The sequence below is a fragment of the Schistocerca americana genome, chromosome 1, assembly GCF_021461395.2.
Source record: "Schistocerca americana isolate TAMUIC-IGC-003095 chromosome 1, iqSchAmer2.1, whole genome shotgun sequence".
Classification (NCBI taxonomy): domain Eukaryota; kingdom Metazoa; phylum Arthropoda; class Insecta; order Orthoptera; family Acrididae; genus Schistocerca; species Schistocerca americana.
The window spans coordinates 380,411,298-380,438,138 of NC_060119.1; the positions used below are offsets into that span (position 1 = coordinate 380,411,298).

Below are 26,841 nucleotides of genomic sequence, written 5' to 3' on the forward strand. Positions count from 1 at the left end.
GTAAAAAATTGGATCAAGGAGGGAGGCATGCCATGGTAACCTGTGATGTTGTGTGAACCCCTGTGCCAAGGTTGCTCAGTGGCTAATGCACCAGTCTCATATGCAGTAGACACAGGTTCCATTCCCGGCCTTGGTACAAATTTACACTCGCCACTTCAGTCTATATACATAAAATCATATCTGTATGAGACCAGTAAAGTCTATGAAATTGTGTCATTTCATTTTTATACAAAGACGGCTAGAGATAATGGCCTGGGCAGTGGAAGCCATCTTGTTTGTGACACAGGCAGAGTATATCTGTTGTTTGTAAGCCATGTGCCTCGTGATGTGTTGGTCAGCATGTTGAACTTTGTATTGACTTGTGATTAAGTCTTAGCTTTAACAATCTTCTGTTACCACAGAAAAGTTTATGAATTTGCAGTTCTTTGAACAGTAAGTACTTCATAAAAGCTAATATACTTACTTTTTGCGACTAATTAATAAGCAGAGAACACTCGTGTTTGATCAAGAGGTTATGCCAAAAGCTGCATTGTAAACTAATTAGATGTGCAAAAATACATTTTGAAATGTCTATATCTACACATCGCAAAAGCAACACTGAATTGCTGTTTTCAGATACTGGTACTAAAAATTCCAAGGTGCTGTAGCCTGGCTGGCTGCAAAAGTAATTACAAATCTCAAAATAACGCTGTCAACACATTTTTTGCCAAGCAATGGGGAACTAAAGAAAAAGTGGCTAAGGAAACTTCACATCGATTTTTCAAAGCTCAAGAAACGAGTAATATGCATAAACCATTTTACGGGAGAGTGGGCAGAAAAGTTTGTAGTTGATGGAGAAATAAAGACATTTGAAAGAAGATATCCCAAGATGAAACCAAATGTAGTGCCCTCAATTTTTCCAAATTTACCAGAATACTTGACAACACCTGGACGCTCATGTTGAGGATTACGTGATGTAGAGTGTGACAATCTTGAGAAAGCAGTGGGAAGATGATTGGAAGATTATAGGCAATATAAAGAACAAACTGCTAGTAAAAATTTGAGAGACATATGCAATTACTTTTTAAGAGCAACCCATATCAACAAGAAACATTGGTGCTGTATCAATCTGTATACAGATACAAAATTCCCCAGCATACAGTGACCACTGAATATATTCAGCAAAAACCAAGCCTCTATTTGACAGAATATTGAAGTATGTTGAGTCAATAGTGTCTGAAGGAGACAATTTAAACAATGTTTGGTGGTTGAAAATACAGTGGAAGTGCTAGAAGATAAATTTTCAGGTGATACATGTTCACAGTTCCAGCTGATAATTGAGCCAATTCAGTTCCTAACAAAAAATGACAACAGTCGTAGACATTGTGGGAATACTTTACTACTGTCAATTTCTCTATATGTCCATTCACCATCAGCATACACAACCATGAACTGTCAAAAAGCTGAAAGATAAGTTCAGTTTACATAGTATAAATGTAGATGGCAGTGTAGAGTATTTGAAAGTTATGAAAATACTTTTGAACGATCATGAACTTGTGGTAAATGTCCACCTCAATGAAATTTACATCGAGCCTCATTTGATCTTTAAAAAAGATACAATTTATGGTGCCAGTAACACTGCAAGCAATTGTCTTGCTAAAACAGCCTGGGTTTTTATGACATCCAGTGTATTTTCAAAATTTGAAGATAATGTGACTGTCATACCAATTAATAATTTAATTGCTCAACAGCTAAGAAATGTGTTGTTACATACAGTTACTGAAGTAGAAAATGTTGGGTTTACAGTGTTGGCTTCAATTTCAGATAATAGTGCAGTAAATTGAAAAGCTTATGAGTTACTTACCCCTAGTGGTATTTTGTAGCCTTGAATTCAACATCCTAATGATAGTACGAGCGAGTTGTTCCTAATTTTTGAAACAGTACATGTACTGAAATGTATCCATAATAACTGGATTAATAAAACTGACAGAGTCTTGAAGTTTGCAGATTTTGACAATTTTGAAATAGTAGTTATTTCAGACATTCAGTATCTAGAATTGATGTAGAAGGAAAAAAGGTTTTCTGGTGAAATACAGTCAATTATTGTCATTTAAGGCCTTATTTCCTACCAATGTTCGCAGAAGCAAAATGTTAACCTTGTGCTGAAGATTTTTGATGATAGAAATGTTGTTGCTTTATAAGTCTTAGCTTCAAGAGAGACAGATTTTGCAGGCTCTGAAAATACTTCTTTTATACAAATAATTTGTAACTGGTGGCTCACTGTTAATGTAAAAGGTGCATATGAAGGTGAAAGGATTAATGATCAATACAGGCAACCTATTAGGGTAAACAACTTTTTACAGTTTTTTTTTTTTTACAAAAATGTCTTTCTGTCCTTTTCCTGTCATTTCCTGTTATATGTATAAGACCTCAACGGCAGCGACAGCAGAGATAGAGACCTTTGGAATGGTGAAACTGGCGGAAGAGGCACCTTTTCTCTTTGGGTACAAAAGGACCACAAGTAGTGACTGTACCCTGGATGGGTGGCTACAGACAATGTCTGACTCATAGCAAGTGGCTGATTATAGGCTGGGCAACCTATTGCCTATACGGAAAGTAATGGGAAACTACCACATTACATTCCAAAGCAGCACATAGTATGTCTCTCCATGTGAAAGATTCCGGAGTTAAAACTTCCGCTCAATTGAATCTCCAAGAGGGGACAACACTGAGAGTAGACATACTTGAAAGGAAGAAAGGGACATTGAAGGAAGGAAAGACATGCAATTTGAGGACACTATCGCAAGTAGGCAAGCTAGAGAATGCAAAACAGGATATGAAAAGGATCAGATTAGATGCCCTTGGTTTGTGTGAAATGAGATGGGAAGAGAAAGTGGAGATAGAAAGTGGAGATTATAAGCTCTTTTACTCAGGGGAAATCAAGAGTGGTGAAGATGGAGTAGGAATATTGATAGGGCAAAATCTGAAAAATAAGGTAATGAATGTACAATATGTTGATCGAAGACTGATGATGATACAACTGAAGGATAGTTCACAAGATTTGGTGTTAATAAAGGTATATATGCCAACCAGCCAGCATAGAGATGAGGAAGTGGAGAACATTATGAGAAAATACAAGAACTTATTGAGAAAGAAACTATAAATGCCTGCATTATCATCATCGGGGACTGGGATGCAGTGGTGGGTGAAGGAAGAGATGAAGATACAGTAGGAAAATTTGGATTAGGAATAAGAAATGAGAGAGGTGAATACCTAATTAGTTTCTGTAAGGAAAATTCATTAGCTGTGGGTAACACATTATTTGAACACCACAAAAGGTGACGTTACACATATATCATGTCTGCTTGTGTCTGTATATGTGTGGATGGACGTGTGTGTGTGTGTGTGCGCGAGTGTATACTCGTCCTTTTATCCCCCTAAGGTAAGTCTTTCCGCTCCCGGGATTGGAATGACTCCTTAAACTCTCCCTTAAAACCCACATCCTTTCGTCTTTCCCTCTCCTTCCCTCTTTCCTGATGAGGCAACAGTTTGTTGCGAAAGCTTGAATTTTGTGTGTATGTTTGTGTGTGTGTCGACCTGCCAGCACTTTCATTTGGTAAGTCACATCATCTTTGTTTTTATATATATATATATACACACACACACACACACACACACACACACACACACTTGGGACCTGTAGAAGGTACTTTAGCTTATTTGTTTTAGTTGTAAATATTTGTCATGCATTATTGTTTTTCTGAAATGTTCTACATCCTGGAGGACCACCTCACTATGGATCAATTGGAATGAAAGTAAATCTAATCTAAAGAAACTGAAGACAACATAGAATATTTTTCTGCACAATTTTTTTAATTTGTTAACTCACTGTATCAGTGGAGAAGTGTCTACTGTTAACTACTTTACAAACCATTAGGTGTAAATGTATTATAATACTTTAAAAATCATGGAATGTGCAGTAGTTCATTAAAATACTATGCAATAATAAATAAAATTCTTTCAGGATAATTCATTTACCCTTGTCATTAACAACAAGTTTCTAACTCAAATTTTGATTAAGTGTCTGCTAAGGAAAGACAGACGATTCCACTTTATGGGTTGTACATTTGACTTGTACAATTTTTTGTGGGTACTTCATTTCATATTTGGAGCTGAACACTTTAGTTCCTCAGTGTATACATGAAATTTAGTGGCAAGACAGAATGTGGAGTACAATGTTTCACACTGAATATACAGGGCTATTACAAATGATTGAAGCGATTTCATAAATTCACTGTAGCTCCATTCATTGACATATGGTCACGACACACAACAGATACTTAGAAAAACTCATAAAGTTTTGTTCGGCTGAAGCCGCACTTCAGGTTTCTGCCGCCAGAGCTCTCGAGAGCGCAGTGAGACAAAATGGCGACAGGAGGTGAGAAAGCGTATGTTGTGCTTGAAATGCACTCACATCAGTCAGTCATAACAGTGCAACGACACTTCAGGACGAAGTTCAACAAAGATCCACCAACTGCTAACTCCATTCAGCGATGGTATGTGCAGTTTAAAGCTTCTGGATGCCTCTGTAAGGGGAAATCAAGGGATCAGCCTGCAGTGAGCAAAGAAACGGTTGAACGCGTGGGGGCAAGTTTCACGCGTAGCCCGCGGAAGTCGACGAATAAAGCAAGCAGGGAGCTAAACGTACCACAGCCGACGGTTTGGAAAATCTTACGGAAAAGGCTAAAGCAGAAGCCTTACCATTTATAATTGCCACAATCCCTGACACCTGATGACAAAGTCAAACGCTTTGAATTTTCGGCGCGGTTGCAACAGCTCATGGAAGAGCATGTGTTCAGTGCGAAACTTGTTTTCAGTGATGAAGCAACATTTTTTCTTAATGGTGAAGTGAACAGACACCATGTGTGAATCTGGGCGGTAGAGAATCCTCACACATTCGTGCAGCAAATTCGCAATTCACCAAAAGTTAACGTGTTTTGTGCAATCTCACGGTTTAAAGTTTACGGCCCCTTTTTCTTCTGTGAAAAAAACGTTACAGGACACGTGTATCTGGACATGCTGGAAAATTGGTTCATGCCACAACTGGAGACCGACAGCACCGACTTCATCTTTCAACAGGATGGTGCTCCACCGCACTTCCATCACGATGCTCGGCATTTCTTAAACAGGAGATTGGAAAACCGATGGATCGGTCGTGGTGGAGATCATGATCAGCAATTCATGTCATGGCCTCCACGCTCTCCCGACTTAACCCCATGCGTTTTCTTTCTGTGGGGTTATGTGAAACATTCAGTGTTTAAACCTCCTCTACCACGAAACGTGCCAGAACTGCGAGCTCGCATCAACGATGCTTTCGAACTCATTGATGGGGACATGCTGCGCCGAGTGTGGGAGGAACTTGATTATCGGCTTGATGTCTGCCGAATCACTAAAGGGGCACATATCGAACATTTGTGAATGCCTAAAAAAACTTTTTGAGTTTTTGTATGTGTGGGCAAAGCATTGTGAAAATATCCCAAATAATAAAGTTTTTGTAGAGCTGTGAAATCGCTTCAATCATTTGTAATAACCCTGTACTATAGTGAGATAAAAAAAACTATTTATGAACATATACATGATACAATGTTTTTTGCACTGTTCTCCTGTTATCTAACATTCTGTGTGTGTGTGTGTGTGTGTGTGTGTGTGTGTGTGTGTCTTTTGAGGCCAATAGTTTGAAGTAATTTAAAGATAATAAAATTACTGACAGTAGTATTCTTTTAGTATCAAGTAATCAATGAACAGTAACTTCATTTGTAATTTTGCGAAGCAGAAATGGTAAATATGTGACAGTCAGTGTATGCAACATCATGATGCTACATCATCAAAGTGCACCCGGGCCAGTATCTTTAGTCGGCTGTCATTTGTATAAGGACCTGCATTTGGGTTTCAGACTGGATCCCTCGTTTATGTTTGATGGTGAGGAGCTATTCCAGAAAGGAGATAGTCCAGAACATAGAGAGCTTTGGCAATTCTGTTCATGTGTGAGGGTGAATTTAAAGTAGACTGGGGAGGAGTGTGAATTTGAATTGAGGAGGTAATATGCCACGGTAATCCATGCAGTTTTCTGAATCACTGTGCCAAAGTTGCTTAGTGGCTAATGCACCCGCCTAGTAGACAGGAGACTCAATTCCCGGCCTTGGTGCAAATTATTACTTGCAGCTTCAGTCGATCTACATAAAATCATACATGTAAGAGACCATTAAAGCCTCTGAAATTACATAATTAAAGAGAGACCATTGTCTATTTGGATGAAATCATCATTTTTTCTGAAGATCTAGATGAATGCATACAACACCTAAGTGAGGTATTTGATAGCTCAATTGACTTTAAGTATTGCTATGTCATTTTGCCCAGCCACAAGTTATTTACCTGGGCATTATTAGTAAGACAGAGTGAGGACAGATCCAATTCTCACTTTGGCTGTAGCCTATGTGATTTTTTCAGGACCACAAACAGTTAAGCAATTGTCATCATTTTTTTGGATTGGCAAATTTTACCAAAAATCTGTCAGAGACTTTGTGAAAATTGTGCAACCATTGACTGCATTATTGAAAAAAGGACTATAGGTTCTTTTAGAAAATCCATAATACTCCAAAGTGTAAAACAAAGACATTCTGGACAAAATTTCAAGGACCCAACCAGATAATGGTGATGATATTACTGGTCAATGTCAAGTTGCAATTGCCAACGTAAATATCGGTTGTTATCTAAGTTAACCCTTTTAAGGACACAGTTAATGCATTAACACAAATACCTGCACCATTACCACAGAAACAGAAATTATCACTGGAATGAGAGTTAAAACAGAGGTTACAGTATGAGTTTAGGGCTGAGGATAGGTGTTGAAATTGCAATGCATTGCATTTAATTGTGTGTTGGGTAACCTGGATTAACTTTTTTTTTTTTTAATTTGCTACAGCAGCTTTTTGTGAGGTGTGCCTTTTGCACAGAGAGGGAAGAGACTCTTGGTAAGATGACCCCACAACATATTATCTTGGGTATAATATTCCTGCATGCATGTGAATCATAAATGATTACAATCTAGCCCTGGAGAATGTAATCTTGTTTATATCACTACCAGACATACTTCCCACACAGCACAAGTGGTAATTAATACTCACGTTTGACATCTGGGAGGCAAGAAATGAAATTCGACATTTGCAGAATATGTTCATAAATGTAACTACAGAAACAGAAAAACCGAAAATGCTAACAGATGCAAAAAACAAATGTTAGGAATTGAAGTTTGCTATAAAAAACTTCAGGCTCAATTACTGTAGATGACAGAGAGAAATCCAGACACACTGGTACAAAAGAAAAGCGGTTGGTAGGATGCTGTTGAAAAATTATTAAAAACAGTATTTGGAATACCAGACAAGAATGACATCACAAATCTAAATAGTACAACAGGAATAGAATAACAAATGCCAACGAACAGAGAAACAACAGTTAGTTGGCATACGACGCAAATTAGAAATATCAGGGAATGATGAATATAACGAATAATGTATAGAATAACAAATGAGTTGCAACAGTATACAAAACGAATGATGGGAACATTGAATAAAGATTTAACGAAAATGCAGAATCAGTTGAGGACGCTAGATGAGAAGCTGATAATAGCCAGATTACTGTGCAAACTAGCGAATAGTGTGTGAGAAGCAAGAATAGATACTGAAAGAGAACAAGAAGGAATACACTATGCTACACATGGGCAGTTAAGTACAACATTGTTAACACCACTGCAATTTCTACTGGGATTATAGCTAGCAGAAAGGAATTTCCAGCAGGCAGACAACATGTTGCACCATTAGTGGAAAGTACTATAGCATTTGTCTTTATTGTTTCTACACTTAAGGTTTATAAAGATCAAGCTACATATTAACATACAGTTTCCAGCTACAATTCCCGATACCAGTGTTTAATGATCCCTCCGTATCTGGTCAAATTGAAAATTATCATGTTGGTACAACTGCAAACTAATGAAGTGTTACTTGTGTCTTAACAAAGACATACATATGTTGTCATGACAACAGCAGATCTTAGCAATTGTATAGCAAATTAGTCACCACCTGTCCAATGCAGATCACACAAACCTTGCAAAATTCTGTTGTTTCTTGGGAATATCAAAGCTCAAGATTGTAAAAAAGGAGTAGCAATGCCGCAGCCACATTTTCAGGAGACTGGCAGTCACTAATTATATTCCGTGTTTTGCCAGAGACAGTTAACAGTCAATTGTTACAATAATAAGACAGGTATGGCAAAGTTAGAGTTATCAACCACTAGTGTTATGGTAATTTCTTCTTCTTTCTTGGCTCTACAGCTCATGATGAGCCTTGGCCTCTTCTACAATTTCCTTCCATTTCTCTCGTTCCTTTGCCAATACCCTCCAGTTTCTATAGCCCATCTTCCTAAGATCTTTGATTACTCCATCTTCCCATCTGGCTCTTGGTCGACCACATCCTCTTTGCCCTCCTGGCTTTCCTTGTAATATTCTTTTTGGCAGTTCTGTATCATTCATGGGAGCCACATGTCCCGCCCACCTCAGTCTGGATGATTTCACTATCCTTCTGATGGGTTGGTCTTTGTATATGATATAAAACTCATGGTTGTAACTCCTCCTCCATCTTCCTCTTTCACAGATTGGGCCGATAATTCGTCTACCTATCTATCTATCAAATGCATCCAGTGTTTCAATATCTTCAGTTATTAATGTCCAGGCTTCAGACGCATATGTAAGCACTGGTCGTATAAGTGATTTATACTTAGTTAATTTCGTGGTATGAGTCAGGAGCCTTGAGAATAGATGTCTTGTAAGGGCAAAATAGGCTCTGTTGGCTAGTATTAATCTCTGCTTAATTTCATAGGAGGGATCATTTAGATGTGTAACTGTCAAGCCCAGGTACTTGAAATGTTCAACTCTCTCAAATGTATAATTGCCCATCGTTATTGCATTTGGCATATTTAGTCTAATTGCTTTTCAAGCTGCCATATATTTTGTTTTTTGTTCATTAATAATTAACCCCATGTTCCTACTGGCCTGTTCAAGAGCTGTAAATGTCTCTTCCATTGCTTTTTGGGTTCTTGCTATCATATCTATGTCATCTGCATAGGCCAGTATCTGCACTGATTTATAGAAGATCGTTCCCCTATTCAGAAGGTTTGCGTTTCTCATCACCTTCTCCAGGGTGGCATTTAAAGAGAAGGCATGCCAATGCATCCCCTTCTCGTACTCCATTTTTAATACTCAATGTATTGGACATCATTCCTGCTATTCTTACACTACCTTGTGTTTCGCTCACTGTCATTCTCACCAGCCTTACCAACTTTCTAGAGCTTCCCAGTTCATCTAGAGCTTGATATAACTGCTCTCTATTTATGCTATCATAAGCTGCTTTGAAATCTATAAAGAGGTGATGAGTGCCAACTCCGTATTCATTTGTTTTTTCCAGGATTTGTCTTAAGGTGAATATTTACTCTATAGTTGACTTCCCAGGAAGGAATCTGCATTGGTATGGCCCCGTCTCCCTCTGTATGATCAGGAGTATTCTGTCGAATAGTATATTACAGAGTATTTTATATCCCAAATTAAGTAGTGTGATCCCTCTGTAATTGCCACACTCCATCTTATCTCCTTTCTTATATATGGGACATATGAACCCTCTTTCCATTGTTGGGGCATTTCCTCCTCTTCCCTTATTCTGGTGACCATTTTCAGAAGGCTTTGTTCCAGCTCTCTGCCTCCTTGCTTACACAGTTCTGCTGGAATACAATCTGTCCCTGCCGCCTTGTTGTTTTTCAATTTCTTCATGGCAGTTTTCACTTCTTCTATATTTGGTGGGGTAGTGTTGTTGTCTGGGTCCTCTTCCCCATTCGTGTCTGTTGGGTTCTCTGGTATAGTTATTCTAGGGTTGAGGAGACTATCAAAATACCTGCGCCATCTTTCGCATATTCCCTTCCCTTCACTTATTATATTCCCTGTCTCATCTTTTATTAAGCTTGTTTTGCTACCAAAAGGCTTCCATGCCGCATTCACCTCTCTATAGAATTTTTTTATTTCATTTTTGCTTCTCATGAGCTCTATTTCTTTGACACTTGCTTTCATCCATTGTCTCTTTTTTCTTTGGTGAGTCCTCTTTTCAATCCTCCGTTTTTCTTTGTATTCTTCTACTATCCTCCTTGTACAGTGTGATCAGAGTGTCCTTCCATATGCTTTGTTCTTTTCTTCAGTTACTATTTTGCATTCAGTATCAAACCATGATGGTCTGTCCCAATTCCAAGCTTCCCACTGATCTTCAATATTGTTATATTCTCCAGAGTTTTCCAGAATCCGAGTTATCTTCTCTTGATTCTGTTCTCTTACTTCCACTGATTCTAAAGTTGTTATATTATATTTCTGTGCCCTGGGTTGGTCTCCTTTTGCTGTGTTAGATATTCTTGCCCTCACCCGTGCCCATACCAGAAAATGATCTGTATCTATGCTTGGGCCTCTGAGACTCCTCACGTACAATAGGTCTGATTTGTGTCTCAGATCTATCAACACATGGTTGATCTGGTTTACTGTGTTTCCATCTGGTGACTTACATGTCTCCTTCTGTATGTCTTTATGTGGAAACAGTGTAGATCCTATTACCATATTTCTAGATGCTGTGAACAGTATAAGCCTTGTTCCGTTCTCATTACTTGTTGCTTGTTTGCTGTGGGGGCCAATTATTGGTCTATAAATCTGTTCTTTCCCCACCTGAGTGTTAAGGTCTCCAGTTATTATTTTAATATCATGCCCTGGGCACTCATATACTCTTTCCAAAGATTCATAAAATACTTCTTTCTCTTCTTCTTCGGATTCTTCTGTTGGTGCATGGGTATTAACTATGGAGTAGTTAAAGAATTTCCCCTTTATCCTCAGTGTTGATAATCTTGGACTAATGGGTGTAAACCTGATTACCAAATGCTTTAATTGATGGTGTACAACAAATCCTGTCCTCAGCTGGTGATTTCTTTCACTGCAGCTATAGAATATATTCGCCTCTTTCTTTTCTAAAACTCCTCTCCCTGTCCATCTAATTTCTTGTAGTGCTATTATACTTTGCTTCAAGCTCATTATTTGATCCAGCATTACTTTCAGTGTTCCTGGTCAATATAGGGATCTCACATTCCAAGTACCAATATATGGATCTGATCTACACCTTATATTTCTTTTCTTCCTATTTTTCCCTCCTTTATGTACATGTATTCCATCCTCTTTGTCCTTTTCCATGCCAGGTCTCTCTTCCTTCATCCATCTGACTTTACTTTGTAGAAGTTTCGTAACAGTTGTTTTTTACAGAGCGGGCTGTCAACCATGCGTCCAAACCCTACCAGGGGATGGGTGATTTTTACTCAGAGTTTTCTTCCCTTAACCTTTGGAGACCCAACTCCCAACTGCAAGGCAGCAGTTACTGTTTCGCTAGTTTTGGTCTGCCCCAGGTATTTTATTTCTTCGGTGTCCACCATATCTGGTGAACATTCCCCAATCCGCCACCTGGGGAGGCGCCCGATGGGAGACTAGCAACTCCAAAAAAGGAGTATCAATGCTGCAGCTACATTTTCAGGGCACTGGCAGTCACTAATTATATTCTGTGTTTTGACAGAGACAGTATCAGTCAATTGTTACAATAATAAGACAGGTATGGCAAAGTTAGAGTTATCAACCACTAGTGTTATGGTAATACTAGCTTTTATTTGTGTAGTCTACTTTTGCCTCAAGAAGAGAGTAAATCATGCAAAGGGAACAACAATTCATGAAATTGCTTTGAAATGTATTCATACTGATTAGCTGTTAGGTATAATGTGAATAGACGCAACCTAGAAAAATAATGTTGAACTACAATAAGATATTTTGTGACCAAAGGAACAAAATGTTCAAAGTAAATGTAACTGTGTAAGATAGTTAACCAAACAGACAGAAAAGGGTAAAATTCAGGATGAATTTTATTAAAGTGAATGGAAATGTTACACAACAAAACTCATAAGGGAACATGGGAGTACATATTTTTCTAAGTTCTAACAGCTAGCGTCAATCACCCACACAAAAGTGCAGGCAGCGGCCAGCCAGAAAGAGTAAACACTCCAACTCTGTTAATGGTTCAGGCAAAACAGCCACCTTGCCACTCTTAACAGAGACTGTGAGCAACTTAGCAGAAAGTAGCCAGAACACTCTAGACCAAACCACTTGTGTTAATTAGAAGGAAGGTCAGCGGTGGCTGTAATTTTGACGATTTATTGACAGCAAAATCGATTTTCAGTCACATAATAATCATCTTCAGTGCTGTAGCGTACAATTGTGATTGTTTCATACCTTTGGTTACTGATAATAACTTGACACCAGTGCCTATGAGTTTTAATTTGTACACTACAGCACTGAAAATGATCATTATGTGATTGAAAATCGATTTTGCTGTCAATAAACCATCAAAATTATGGCCAACATTGCCCCTCCTTCTAATTTTATGTATATGGTCATTGTGCACACAGCCATCTATGGAGTCGCCAATCACTTTCGCTAATTCCGTAATGTTACACGTTACACACTTGGTAGGGTGCAAAAATGACTCAAGAGTTTGACTAAACAATAAAGACCCTATAACAAAAATTTGCTAAGCAAATACAGAGGAATCGAAGATCACTGACAACTCTGAAAGAGAAGAATAAATTCAGTCATTAGTCATTGTGAATGATGTCATAGAGCAGAGGCCCCTCCTCATTGACATAAAGACTCCTCCACCACTAGCATTTGGCACATGATCAGTAGGATTGGTGGCATTCACATCATTCGTACTTGATTCTCTGGTTAGGGTATGATAACATCTGGTTTGTGAGACTATTCTAGTGTTGGTCTTGCACTTGCTGTCCTGCAAGATGATCAGCGATCCAAAGCTACAGCCGATGAAATCCAGCATCCGGTACTGACATCAGCACAGCAGCCAGCACTGATGGGCAGACTGAGGATCTACCAAAACATCTCTGGTCCATGGTGGAAACTTCCCTAAACTCCAGCGTTGCACATGTCTGAAGGCCTAGCATACCAGTGTGCCAGGTTCAGCATTCAGCAGAACTACTTGGCATCTGATATCACAGACCACCAGAGCAGACAACTTGGGCAGTGATCTGAAATGGATTGAGATCTTCCCGAAATGGCATGTGAATCAAAACACATCATCATGCTCACCACCATATCCAAAAATAAAGCTGCTGTAGACCATGCCTGTTTCACCAATGGGCAATGAAACTGCCACATCAGGGAGTCACCAACTTCCACTCATAGCTGATCCAGCACCCTCAGCAGCATCCACTATTGGATTCAGCAGATTGTTCTCCGAATTACGTAGGTGCCAGTCAGCACAGAAGTAGCAGCAACAACTTTTACTTTCAGTAATTAATGGCATAATTTTGGATATTGTTTTGTTACATTTAACGATGCTGGTCAGGTCCTCACTCTACAACCTGAGAAATTAGTGGGAATTTCCACCCCACCAACAGTCACCCCTACAGCTCTATCACTCACTCTGTTACAGGTCCATACTCCACTTCAAAGAATTACATGGATGGTAATTGTTATAGAAACGTTCAAACCACATACACTCACAGCACCAATAACATCTAATGAATCCAATTTTTACACAACTACATCTTTCCTTCCAAACCTCTGGTGTAAAACAGACTAGGTTTATACTAAAAAAATACTGCATCCACATGGTTGTGCAATTCTGCCAGGTTTCCAGAAGCACAACAGCCAGATGTCTTGGTTGCTAAACCAGTGGCACTTTTTGCCTTACAGGTATTTAAATGGTAGTCATAAGAGTGTCTTTCCTCAATTTCTAGGAGAATATGCATTTGCAGACCCCATATATGATGATGAAAACTACCCAATTATCTATCAACCCCATCAACTTTGAGTTGACTGTACATAATGAACATTAAGGTTGACTTACTGAAAAATGGGTTTGGGAGGCAGGGTTCAGGTACTGAATCTTCAATATCTTTCATTTTAGATCATACATAAGTGACTTATCAAATATGTGCTGAATCGGTTAGCTGTACCTGAGGCCCTTCCCTTCTGAGTCAACTTCATTAGCACCATCAGTTGACATCTGTTACTCAAGGACTTTAACTCTATGTTGTCCTTAGGTGTAATTGTTGGAGCCTAAACTGATTTACTTTTATAAAACATAAAGGAGAGACTATAACCTTTCAGAAAAAAATGTTGTTTCTTTTAAGTAAGATGCCCAGCAGACCTCCATCTACATACAAAAATAATGACAAAATAATATATTACAGACTTGATGATTGGACTGCAGGATTCAAAATGCACCACGCTTTAAATAAAAACCACATTTGTGAATAAAAGCTGATATTATTTTCTTTTATTTACTTTCTCTCATGAAAATGAAATGATGATGTGGCACTTTTGGCCAGGAGGCCCCATCCAGGGAAGTTTGGCACCGAGTGCAAGTCTTATTTCAGCTGACGCCACATTGCGTGACTTGCATGTTGGTAATGAGGATGAAATGATGATGAGTACAACACAACACCCAGTCCAGTAGCGGAGAAAATCTCCAACCCGGCCAGGAATTGAACCCGGGCCCGCTGCATGGGAGGCAAGCATGTTACCACTCAGCTAAGCAGGCTGACAAATCTCTGCCTGACACCCGATTTCCCCAGATCTAGACTCATGTAGAAACTCGGTCTCCATTCATTTCAGGTATATGTGACTCATGAATGTTTTATAATTGCTATTCAGCAGTAACAAAGACTAACAATACTGTGCCAATTCGCTTGTTTACAAGCAATGCACAAATTGAGTGTGATAGGTAGAAATTATGGTAAAACCATGGGATTAAAGTATCTTTTGTTAGAGGGAGAGAGTTCTATCTAATTCTGAGGACAAGTTGCAGTCAAGAGTAGAGATTTCATCTCCATTAGCATTGTTAAAATCATCAAGGCAGTTATTAAAAAAGGAAAACACACAACTATGCACAAAAAATTCATTCATCTATTTGCCCATGGATCATTTTAACAATAGTATGTGACATGTCAACAATTCACTTCAAAAAAATTGATTGCATATAGCTAACACAAAAGAAATACATACTTGCACCAAAGAGGACAAAGCACTCACTACAAGGATCTAAAAAAGGGGTAAAAGTACAACGGACTAAGAACAAAACTAAAACAAATTTTACTATTAAGAAGGGCTTCCTTCAAATTAAACACGAAATGAACAGTTGTAGTAATGCAAAAGAAACAAGATTTTTCAGAAAATAGCTGTGGAAAAAATGGGTAACTTATGAAGTGCCCCAGATGTTTGTGTTTTATCTAAAATATTCACAAATGCAAATGAAACAGGAGTGTTCAGAAAATAGCTGTAGCAGAAATGGGTAAAGGTTACTATGAAGTGCTCCCCTTCCCTCCGTATTTTTCGTACTTTATGTATGATGTACTTACATAATATGTATCAAAATACTTGTCACATATCTGTCAGTTATCTACAAGCTTTTCTTGAATTCTTGCTTTCGCAAATAAATATGCATTAAATATGGTGTGAAAAAATATTGAGCAACAGTTGTAACAATATGTTAAAACAACATTTATTCTAGATATCACAGGGGTGAGGGGGCACTATCACACTCAGACATGATTATACACTGAAATCAATGCTGCCTGATATCTCTCAATGGGAGTAGAAATTGTGACACAGTTGCTTCTTCCATTTCTGTGAAGGTTCTCCTTGTAGGATCTACAGAACATAATGGATTACTTAATTAATTAATGTGCAGCACATGTGGGGCTGCTCTCTATGAACCCTTCAGCAGCATACGTGTACGGTGTGGCTTGTTTTTGTTATTCCAACAATCAAGGCAATGTCGATGATAATACATCATTTGTCATGTAATCTTAGCCAGATAGCAATGGCTATTTGTGGATTTGTTTCAGTTGTGGTAAGGAACTTCATGTTTATCAAGAAAAGCACAGTAGCATTCAAGAAAAAAAAATTCAAACAGTGTAGGCAAGCATAATTGCTGAACATTGATGCTCCTCCTTTCGAGAGCATCCAAAATGAGATGGAAAACCAGTAGTGATATTTATGAATGAATCTTAAGTGCTCTCAACAACTTCTAATCCTTCACTCATTATTAGCATATAGTCTCCATATATATAATAAAATTCAACAAGTGAAACAACAGTTACTTAGTCCTAGGCAATGAGTTTAATTGTTTTTAAATACTCATCACTGGGTAAAACACCGCGTACAATAAATTTCATGGCAATGTAAGAGCACTAAAGGGCATGTTTACCTCATTTGCGTTTTGGCTGCTTGGAATGTCGCCTGGGTGTTTCCTCTCTGGATCCATGATTTGGCTGGAAGCTATGTTTTTGTTTAGGAAAACTTCCCTGCCAGGCAGAGAGCTCTCCTGAGTTCCTTCCTCCTCAGAGCTAATAAACTCATCATCACTTCCTACTGCTAATCTTTCTGCATTACTCACTTCGTTCAATGTTGAAAGTAGTTGCCTGTAATCATTTTCTTCCTCACTTGAACCACTGTCAATATTTAAGTCCTCAGATCTGACACTTTTCTTCGTCTTCGGATAAGAAACATTTCTTTCTGCAATGTGGTTTATCCGTTTTTTGCTGTTTGTATCGTGGGTAACAATCTCAGACGAATATGTTTTTAAATGCTTTTCGGAAAAAGACTTCTTTTTTCGGTGAGAGCCACGCTTCTTGTTAAAAGAACCTTTGTGCCTCCCACGACCCATAACCTTAAAACTCACGTGGTACAACAACTTTACACAATGTCAACAAAGACAGTCAAATTTTCTGTCGTAATTTAGCAGACAAGTTCAACTGTCGACCAACGATGAATCGAATAGCTATCCCCACTGCCAAAATCTGCGGTGAATGAAAATGGCGGTGCAAGATGGTGGGGGAAAGGATGAGTTAAAAACACAGTTTATAACAAGGGAAGGAACTTACAGATTGATGACCCTTTCGGAATATTCAAGACCCACCAGGGTCGGTTATACCAACAATCAAGGCAATGCTGCTGTTCGTGTGTCGTTTGTTACGTTGCCTGATCCAAGTGGCAACGGTGACAGGATTTGTTTCAATTTTGGCAGGGAACTTTATGTTTATGTTTATAAAGGTGTTAAGAAGGTAAGACAATAAATATACTGTAGGTTATTCACATTATTCCTCGATATAGGCTCTTCAAAGTCATTTCGTAGCTGCTAGTAATTTGTAAACTTAAAACGGCGATCAACATAACCTAACGATATGTTTGGTCCTGTAGATTATCTACTGTTCTTTCTAATTTACTGAATGAAATTGGATTGTAGGCAGCAGATCTCACGAAGCCCGTAGATAAGAAGATGTATAAAGGAACAAACCCAACGTGCCACGATTTTAACGTCGTTACAATGACACCCGACAGTGTTTCCCTGGTAATCGGTTTCTCCACTGGGCAAATTCAGCTCATAGACCCTATCAAGAAAGAACTGAGTAAACTATATAATGAAGAGGTATGATATTACATTTTATTCTAAAATAGTTGTATAGCCACTTATTTATTTTTAGGATGTTGTTCTCCATTAATAAATCGTGATTGTAATTCAACCAGTTTTGTGAATGTTTACGTGTGACTCAAGTTGGGTAATATTGTGAAGATTCATTACTATGGATAAAATGTTATGGCTGGGTGATATTTCCAATTCAAACGGGTATTTGTAATCGTGCCTTTTATGTATGAAGATGTCTCATGTTCAGCTAGCTTCCTTCCACCGTAGGATCTTTTACTTTGATTGCGTATTCATTGTACTTGTTTTTCTCTGTTGCAAAATCCCCTGTTACTACGTTTAATAGTAGTTTGGTCAACAGCTCAGTTCATGCCGTAATTACTAGAAAGAAGAATAACTTTCATAAAGATTTAAAGTCATTTAATAGTGATTCAGAAAGGTGTCCACTATTCAGCAATACACATATTCAATAGCATGCCAGCAGCCAAGAAAATCTTAACTAACAATAAAGCTCAGTTTGAGAAGAGTTTTAAGGATTTACTGGTGACCAAATTCATTGTATTCGTTGGTGAATTTCGTAGCAGAACCGCTTGATGCATATGTTGTTAATAATATCACATAACATGAACATTGCATACACTCTGACTTCAGGACAAATCTTGTGCAGTAATCTGACCATTATAAATAAGTATTGCAAAATATATTTTATTTAATTTTTTTTTATTTGGTGATATATGAGTAAAGTAGCCACAAAATTGTTACATGCACCTAAGTGTATGGGGCACTTTCTATCTTGTGGCAGGTATTATATCCTTGTAAAGGTAAATATGCTTAAGAATTTTTTAAATAATTTGGGAGACGGAATGGCATAACAGTATGTACAACAAAGTGTGTGTCATTAAGGAGACTACAAATGTGTGGAAGTCATCCATGTGGTACTCTCGCGGGGAATCGGTTGTCCTCTGCCGGCTCTGCATTGGCCATATGTGGCTAACGCATGGTTACCTCCTCCGTCGTGAGGACCCATCTCGGTGTTGCTGTGGCTCACAAATGATGGTCGTCCACCTTTTGCTGGACTGCCCACTTTTAGCAGCTCTGCGGCGTACTTTTAACTTTCTCAGCACCCTACCTTCAGTGTTGGGCGGCAATGCCTCAACAGCAGCTTTAGTTTTGAGTTTTATTCATGAGGGTCAGTTTTATCATTTGATCTAAGTTTTAGCCCATGTCCTTTGTCCCTCTGTGTCCTCCACCCTAGTGCTTTTAGGGTGGAGGTTTTAATTTTTTACAGAGTGGCTGGCATCTCCTTTTTATTCTCATGGTCAGCCATCCATGGTAATCTGCTCTCTTATTTTTATCTCTTCTACATGTTTCTTGCGTCTCTCTGGTTTTATTGTCCGATTTTGTCCATTTTAGTGTTAGTTGCCCTTCTGTCATTCTTGTGGTTTTCTCCTTTCTTCCTGCTATGTTTTGTATGTCTCAATTATTTTACTCCCACCCTTGCAGAATTATTTTAATTGGAATAAGAATGTAAAAACTGTTAGTCAACCTAGAAGAACATCAGTTTGGGTTCTGGAGAAATGTAGGAACATTAGAGGCAATATTGGACATACTCCGTATCGTAGGATATAAACTGAAGAATGGCAAATCTACATTTATAGCATATTTAGGTTTGAAAACTTTTGACAGTGTAAACTACACAAGCTACAATAGGAATAAAATGCAGAGAGCAAAAGGTAAATTAGAACGTTTACAGAAACCAGACTGCAGTTTTAACACTCAATAGACATGTTGAGAAGGGATACCAAGTTGTGTGTTTCCCTAACGTTATTCAATCTGTAGTTCAGCAAGTAGTAAAGAAAGGAAGATCAGGGCTTAACACCCTATGAATATTGAGGTCATTAGAGGCGGCGGAGCATATGCTTGTAATGTTTCAAGGAAGGGAAAGAAAATCTCCTGTGCCCTTTCAAAGAAAGGGCTCACAACCCTGGCTTCCAACTCTTTAGTAACTAACAGTAACACACCACTAAGAACTGAGAGGCAGAGGCGGAGAGTATAATAATCACGCAAACGATCTGATGCTTGGACCGCTGGTTTATCTGGGCATTAGTGATGGACAGATTGAACAACCAGACGTAGAAAGGATTGGCCGTGACAGACACCGAAATCAGAGAGCTGATAATGGGAAAAACATCCACGGTGTTTCAGGCATAGACGACTAAATGGAAATGCCACAGTTCATCCTGATCAAATGCTGGATGGGGGCCAATTGGCAATCAAGAAGAACATCCCCATTGGCGTGTTGTGCTTTGGGCCAGAAATGAGTCTCGTAGTTAAAGCTTGGCAAAAACAGTGTCCAGAGTAGCAGGTGATGGGTTGCTTTGTCTGGTATAGATGCTGAAGGATGAAAAGAGAGACCAGAGATTTATGATCAGGAGTCAAATGAAACTTAAAATTGTATAAGAAAACACGGAAGTTTTTCAGTATGTACACAATAGCAAATGCTCCTTTTTCTATGCATGAGTAGTGCTGTTGCACTTAAATCAAAGTTTTGGGAGCGTACACAATAGGACATTCAGAATCAACTCCATATTTGTACATGAGAACAGCTCAGAGGCCATACTGGAGAGCCTGTGGCCTGGTTGGAAGGTAACCAACCAGGGTGCTGGGTATAATTTTGACCTTAATAGGCTAAAAGCACACTTGCAGGTGTATGATAAGTGAAAAGAGACATCTTTATATGAGAGAGCATGAAGTGGCTGATGCCATTGTAGCTGCACCGATAATAAATTTATAGTAGCATACAATCTTTCCAAGAAAAGCATAAAACTCTGATAGTGGTAGGACACGACAAAGCTAAAATGGCAGCGACATGCTAGCATAAAGGCTTGACACCAGCATGAAAGACTTTAGAATTGAGATAGGCGATAGATGGCTGAAAAAATTATGACTTGCCTCAGTTACATTTAAAACTGTTGGCCTGTAGCACCATGAACAAGGCACAAATGTTCATCTGTCAAGAAACCAGAGACCACGATATTATCCAAGTAGTTAATGGACCCTTGCACAGAGGCTGAGAGTTGCTCCAAAAATCATTTGAAAATGGCAGGGGCACTAGCGATGCTGAATGACAGGCTATGGTGTTGATATAACCCAAAGGGGGTATTCACTATGAGTATACCCCCTAGGGGGTCCACAATTCTTTTGTGGATACGTGCGTAGCAAGCACGGGAGCCCGAGCTAATGTGGCCTTCCTTCCTTCCTTTCCGGGCTGCATACCTTCCCTTCCCTTTCCGCATCCTTCCCCATTCCCCATCTTCGCCCCCCCCCCCCCCCCCCCTCACCTCTGCCTTCCCTTTCTCCCCCTCTGGGAGTATGTTTTCTGCCTACGTCCGGAGCCGGACGCTCGAAACTGTAACAAATTCTTTGCTTTCTCTGCTTGCACGTCTTCGTCCTTCCTTTGTCCTTCTCTTTTCCTTACCTCTTCTCTTTGCCCTTTTCTCCGCTGCGGCGTTTGAGACCTCTCTTCTTTCCTTTCCCTTTCTCTTTTTTCCTCCCTGTGCATGTCTGAAGGCCGACCCACACATTTCCATGCGTAGCTGGTGACGGGGCAACGCGTAATTCCCCACCCCGGGTAGACAGGTAGGACACGTACGTACCCCCTGGTAATGGACAGGCCCACGAAGGGGTGATTACCCGAGCTGATACCTTCCGAAAGTGCCGATTGGTCCCTCTGTCCGTTTGTCGGGAGGTGTGACCTGAGGTGTGAACAATCACCTAAGGCGGGAGTGCCCTCAGAGAGGGCCCCCACAAGGAAGGAGCGCACCATCGGAGACGCCAGTAATCATGGGGGATACTTTCGCAATGGTTTCCTCATCTTCTACTATGTCAGTTCACAAGTGTAAGTTCAATGAGTCTCAGCCACAGACAGTCCTTCCATTGTTGCCACAGTTCCTTGTTGTTTCTCGGTCTGGCGAAGGTCACGACTTCTCCATGGTCAACCCTTTCATTATTCAGAAAGGTGTCAACGCAATTGCAGGTCCTGTAAAGTCTTGTTCCAGATTACGAAATGGCACCTTGTTGTTAGAAGCAGTCAGTGCCCTCAAGGCACAAAAATTGCTGTGTACTTCACTGCTACACACCTTCCCTGTCCGGGTGGAACCGCACCGTACTTTAAATTCATCACGTGGGGTCGTTTATACTCGCTCCCTCGACGGATTGTCCGACGAGGAAATTCAACACTACCTGTCTGACCAGGGCGTAACGGCAGTTCATAGAGTCATGAAAAGGGTTGACACGAACATCATTCCAACCCATACTGTCTTCTTGACATTTGACAAAGTTCAACTCCCATCGAAAATCAAAGCAGGCTATGAGATAATTTCCGTTCGCCCTTACATCCCAAACCCTATGCGTTGCTATCGGTGTCAGCGGTTCAATCACACCAGCCAGTCCTGTTCCAATCCGGCCAAATGTGTTACGTGTGGCAAGGATGCCCATGAGGGTGCTTGTCCACCTCCATCCCCTTGTTGCATCGACTGTATGGGTGACCACCCTGCTTCCTCTCGAGATTGCCCCATTTTTAAAGACGAAAAGCTTATTCAGGAAATCAGAGTGAAGGAAAAGGTGTCGACCTTTGCTGCTCGAAAATTATTCGCCGGTAGACAGCCCACCGTGCCTCAGACAGGAAAATACAGCACTGTCCTTGCCTCTCCTCGGCCAACAAAGGAGGCGGCCACGCAGACTTGTGACCTTACCTTTAGTGCCACGGTCGTCAGATCGGCCAGTGCAAAGGTCACCCGTTCAACCTCCCCACTTTCGCCTGCCCACTCTATGGCTCACCCTTCATCGGGTTCTGCTAAATCTTGAGCCCAAAAGTCAGACACCAAGACTTCGAAAAAAGAGCATACTCTTGAAGATTTTTTTACGTACCCCAACTTCACAACCATAGGTTCCTCCTTCATCTGAACATCATGTTTCCAAGAAGGCTAGTAAGAAACCCAGTTCATCTCCTTCTCCGCCAAGGCGTGTCTCATCTACAGCACCACCCCTCGGCCGTCTTCTGTGTCGCCGAGGCGCGCTGCTGGTGGCCGATCAACCGGCCGATCGCTGGTGGCAGGAGCTGCTCCTGAACAACCTACGGATCAGGATCTTCTGCCTTCGGCTGAATGCCATTTCATGCTGTCAGTCGCAAGCTCTGAGCAGTCACTGAGTTGACAGCAACCTTGGTCACATTCCTCCATTTTCTGTTCACCCTATGTCCATTATCCACTGGAATATCCGCGGCCTTCGAGCCAATCGGGATGAATTGTCGATCCTCTTACGATCCTACTCGCCGGTCATCTTCTGTCTTCAGGAAACGAAGCTGCGTCCCCATGACCGATTTGTTCTCCCCCATTTTCAGTCCGTCCGATTTGATCTCCCCTCTGTTGAAGGCACTCCAGCACATGGAGGACTCATGATTCTTCTCCATGATACTCTCCATTATCACCCAATCCCCTTAAACACTTCCTTCCAAGCTGTCGCTGTCCGTCTTTCCCTTTCTGGATATACCTTTTCTGCTTGTACTGTATACATTCCATCGTCCACACCAATGGCACGAGCTGATCTCCTTCATCTTCTTGGTCAGCTTCCACCCCCCTATTTGCTGGTTGGGGACTTAAATGCCCACCACCCGCTTTGGGGTCTCCACATCCTTGTCCGTGTGGCTCACTATTGCTAGACGTCTTCCACCAAGCGGATCTAGTTTGCCTCAACACTGGGGACACTACATTTTTGTCTGCCTCCACGACAAATTTCTCTCATTTGGACCTTTCGGTCGGTACTGTTCCGCTAGCTCGGCGCTTCGAATGGTTCGCCCTTGATGATACACACTCAAGTGACCACTTTCCATGTGTCCTTCGACTGCAGCCTCAACAGCCATATATCCGCCTGTGATGCTGGAAGTTTGGCCAAGTCGATTGGACACTTTTTTTCGTCTCTAGCGACATTCGATGACTGTCACTTTCCTAGTGTCGACGATGAGGTCACACATATTACAGACGTTATTCTTACAGCTGCGGGATGTCCAATACCACGCACCTCCGCATTGCCCCGGTGCCCCCCAGTTCCTGAGTGGAACGCGGCATACCGTGACGCAATACGTGAGCAGCGACGTGCTCTTCGCGTTTTCCGCCACCATCCTACTTTGGACAACTGTATCTGATATAAGCAGATCCGAGTGCGATGCCGTCGCATCATCCGCGATAGCAAGAAGGAAAGCTGGAAATTCTTTACTAGCTCATTTAACACCTTCACTCCCTCCTCGGAAGTTTGGAGTCGGATTCGACGGTTCTCAGGCGCGCCTAGTTTCTCCCCGGTGTTTGGGCTCACTGTCGCGCATTATACGTTAGTGGACCCCGTCGCCGTTTCTAACTCATTGGGTCAACACTTTGCTGAGATTTCGAGCTCTTCAAATTACCTGCCAGCATTTCTCCCGAAGAAACGTGCAGCGGAAGTGCGACCTCTTGCTTTCTCCTCTCAAAATCGCGAAAGCTACAATACTGTTTTCTCCATGCGGGAACTCCAACGTGCACTCTCTTCTTCTCGCTCCTCCGCCCCAGGACCGGATGGTATCCACATCCAAATGTTGTTGCATTTATCATACCATAGTCTGCTTTGCCTCCTTCGCCTTTATGATCGAATTTGGACCAACAGTACTTTTCCCAGACGATGGCGGGAAGCTATCGTCATTCCTGTTCCGAAACCTGGAAAGGACAAACATCTCCCCTTTAGCTATCGCCCCATTTCTCTCACGAGTAGTGTATGTAAGGTTTTGGAGCGTATGGTGAATTGCCGTTTAGCTTGGTGGCTGGAGTCCCGCAGTCTTTTAACACCTGCCCAATGCGGTTTCCGAAAGCATCGTTCTGCAGTTGACCATTGTTGCTCTCTCCACTTATATCATGAACAATTTTCTCTGGAAACGCCAAACAGTAGCAATATTTTTTGATTTGGAGAGAGCATACGATACCTGTTGGAGGACAGGCATCCTCCGCACACTGTTCTCTTGGGGATTTCGAGGTCGGCTGCCCCTTTTTCTTCACGAATTTATGGCAGAGCGCACATTTAGAGTGCGGGTGAACACACTCTCTCCCGTACTTTCTCCCAAGAAAACGGGGTACCCCAAGGCTCCGTGCTGAGTGTTGTATTGTTTGCCATTGCCATAAATCCGATTATGGATTGTCTCCTTCCTGATGTCCCAGGCTCCCTCTTCGTGGACGATTTTGCGATCTACTACAGCTCTCAACGGACCAGCCTTCGTGAACGTCGTCTTCAAGGATGTCTCAATCGTCTCCACTCTTGGAGCATCGAAATCGGCTTCTGTTTTTCTCCCAGTAAGACCGTTTGTGTTAATTTTTGGTGACGTAAGGAGTTTCTTCCACCCTCCTTACATTTAGGACCTGTCAACCTTCCGTTTTTGGATGTCGCTAAATTCTTGTGTCTCATGTTTGACAGAAAACTGTGCTGGTCCTCCCATGTTTCCTATCTTTCGGCTCGCTGTCTGCGATCCCTCAACACCCTCAGTGTCCTGAATGGTACCTCCTGGGGAGCGGACCGAGTGGTCCTTCTCCGCCTCTATCGCGCCTTAGTGCGCTCGAAATTGAACTATGGAAGCATAGTTTACTCCTCTGCTTGGCCGTCTATTCTTCGGCGTCTCGACTCTATCCACCACCGTGGATTACGTTTAGTGTCTGGAGCTTTTTACACCAGCCCTGTGGAAAGCCTTTATGCTGAGACTGCTGAACCTCCGCTGTCCAATCGGCGAGCTGTCCTTCTGAGTCGTTATGCTAGCCATCTGTCTTCCATGCCTGCTAATCCGGCCCATGACATTTTTTTCGACGCCTCCTTGGATGTAGGGTATGCAGGCCGCCCTTCCTCCCTACTACCACCGGGAGTCCGCTTCCGTCAACTGCTCCATTCTCTTTCCTTCCGCTTTCCTAAAACGTTCTTGACAACTTGGGGTGCAGCACCGCCTTGGCTCCGTCCCCGGATCTGCCTGCTCTGTGACCTTTGTCAATTTCCCTCCACTTGTTTATCGTTGGCATTTGCTGCTGTATGTGCACAACTGAAGGAAGCCACATTTATTTACACTGATGGCTCGAAAACATCGTTAGGTGTAGGGAGTGCTTATTTTGTTGGCGACACCCCAAATCGATTTCGGCTTCCCGACCAGTGTTCGGTTTATACGGCGGAGCTTTACGCTGTTCTCCAGGCTGTCCAATACATCCGCTGCCATCAGCGGATACAGTATGTTATCTGTTCGGATTCTCTCAGCTCACCGAGCGAGGTGGCGCAGTGGTTAGCACACTGGACTCGCATTCGGGAGGACGACGGTTCAATCCCGTCTCCGGCCATCCTGATTTAGGTTTTCCGTGATTTCCCTAAATCGTTTCAGGCAAATGCCGGGATGGTTCCTTTGAAAGGGCACGGCCGATTTCCTTCCCAATCCTTCCCTAACCCGAGCTTACGCTCCGTCTCTAATGACCTCGTTGTCGACGGGACGTTAAACACTAACCACCACCACCACCTATCCACCCTCTGGTCAACCGGATTCAGGACTGCCTGCGCGTGCTCCATTTGGAGGGCGTCTCTGTGGCGTTCCTCTGGCTCCCAGGACACGTTGGTATCTGTGGCAATGAGGCAGCCGATATAGGCGGCCAAGGCTGCAGTCTCTCTTCTTCGGCCAGCTATTCGATAGATTCCCTTCGCCAATCTGCGGAGCGTTTTATGTCGTCGTGTTGTTCTTTTATGGCACGCACATTGGTCGACACTTCCCCATAATAAATTGCGGGACGTGAAAGCTCTTCCCTGTGCTTGGACCTCTTCCTCCCGAACGCGTCGTCGGGAGGAGGTAATTTTAACTAGACTCCGGATAGGGCACTGTCTTTTTAGCCATCGACATCTTTTAAGCAGCGATCCTCCCCCACTCTGTCCCCACTGCTCTCAGCTGTGGACGGTAAGACACCTTTTAATTAAGTGCCCCTATTTTACTCTGTTACGCGCCCGTCTACAGCTGTCGCCTGAGATACCGTCCATTTTAGCAGATGACACGCACTCGGCCGATCGCGTTCTCGAGTTTATTAGTGCCAGTGAGATGACGTCAGTCATTTGAAGCTCTTTTTGGGGACAACCAACCCCTTTCTGTAGTGGATTTTTAAGCTTTCCTTCTGCTTTTAGTTTCTCCAGTTTTTTGAGTTTCGTTCCCATTGCTACT

General features: G+C 41.5%; 2 protein-coding genes across 3 annotated transcripts in view; one reads left to right on the forward strand and one right to left on the reverse strand.

Annotated features, from left to right (window-relative positions):
* The window catches only part of LOC124601144 (U3 small nucleolar RNA-associated protein 25 homolog), an 81,361-nt gene extending 64,449 nt beyond the window's left edge, over nt 1–16,912 (reverse strand). Inside the window, exon 1 of the mRNA XM_047136220.1 lies at nt 16,377–16,912. Coding sequence (XP_046992176.1) covers nt 16,377–16,835 — 459 coding nt within the window. The 5' untranslated portion in view covers nt 16,836–16,912. The remainder of the gene's footprint in view (nt 1–16,376) is intronic.
* A 65-nt stretch (nt 16,913–16,977) lies between these two features.
* Nucleotides 16,978–26,841, forward strand: part of LOC124601160 (WD repeat-containing protein 20) — a 45,995-nt gene continuing 36,131 nt past the window's right edge. For both annotated transcript variants that reach the window (XM_047136222.1, XM_047136221.1), the window contains exons 1-2: nt 16,978–17,232; nt 17,415–17,597. In XM_047136222.1, coding sequence (XP_046992178.1) covers nt 16,978–17,232; nt 17,415–17,597 — 438 coding nt within the window. The remainder of the gene's footprint in view (nt 17,233–17,414; nt 17,598–26,841) is intronic.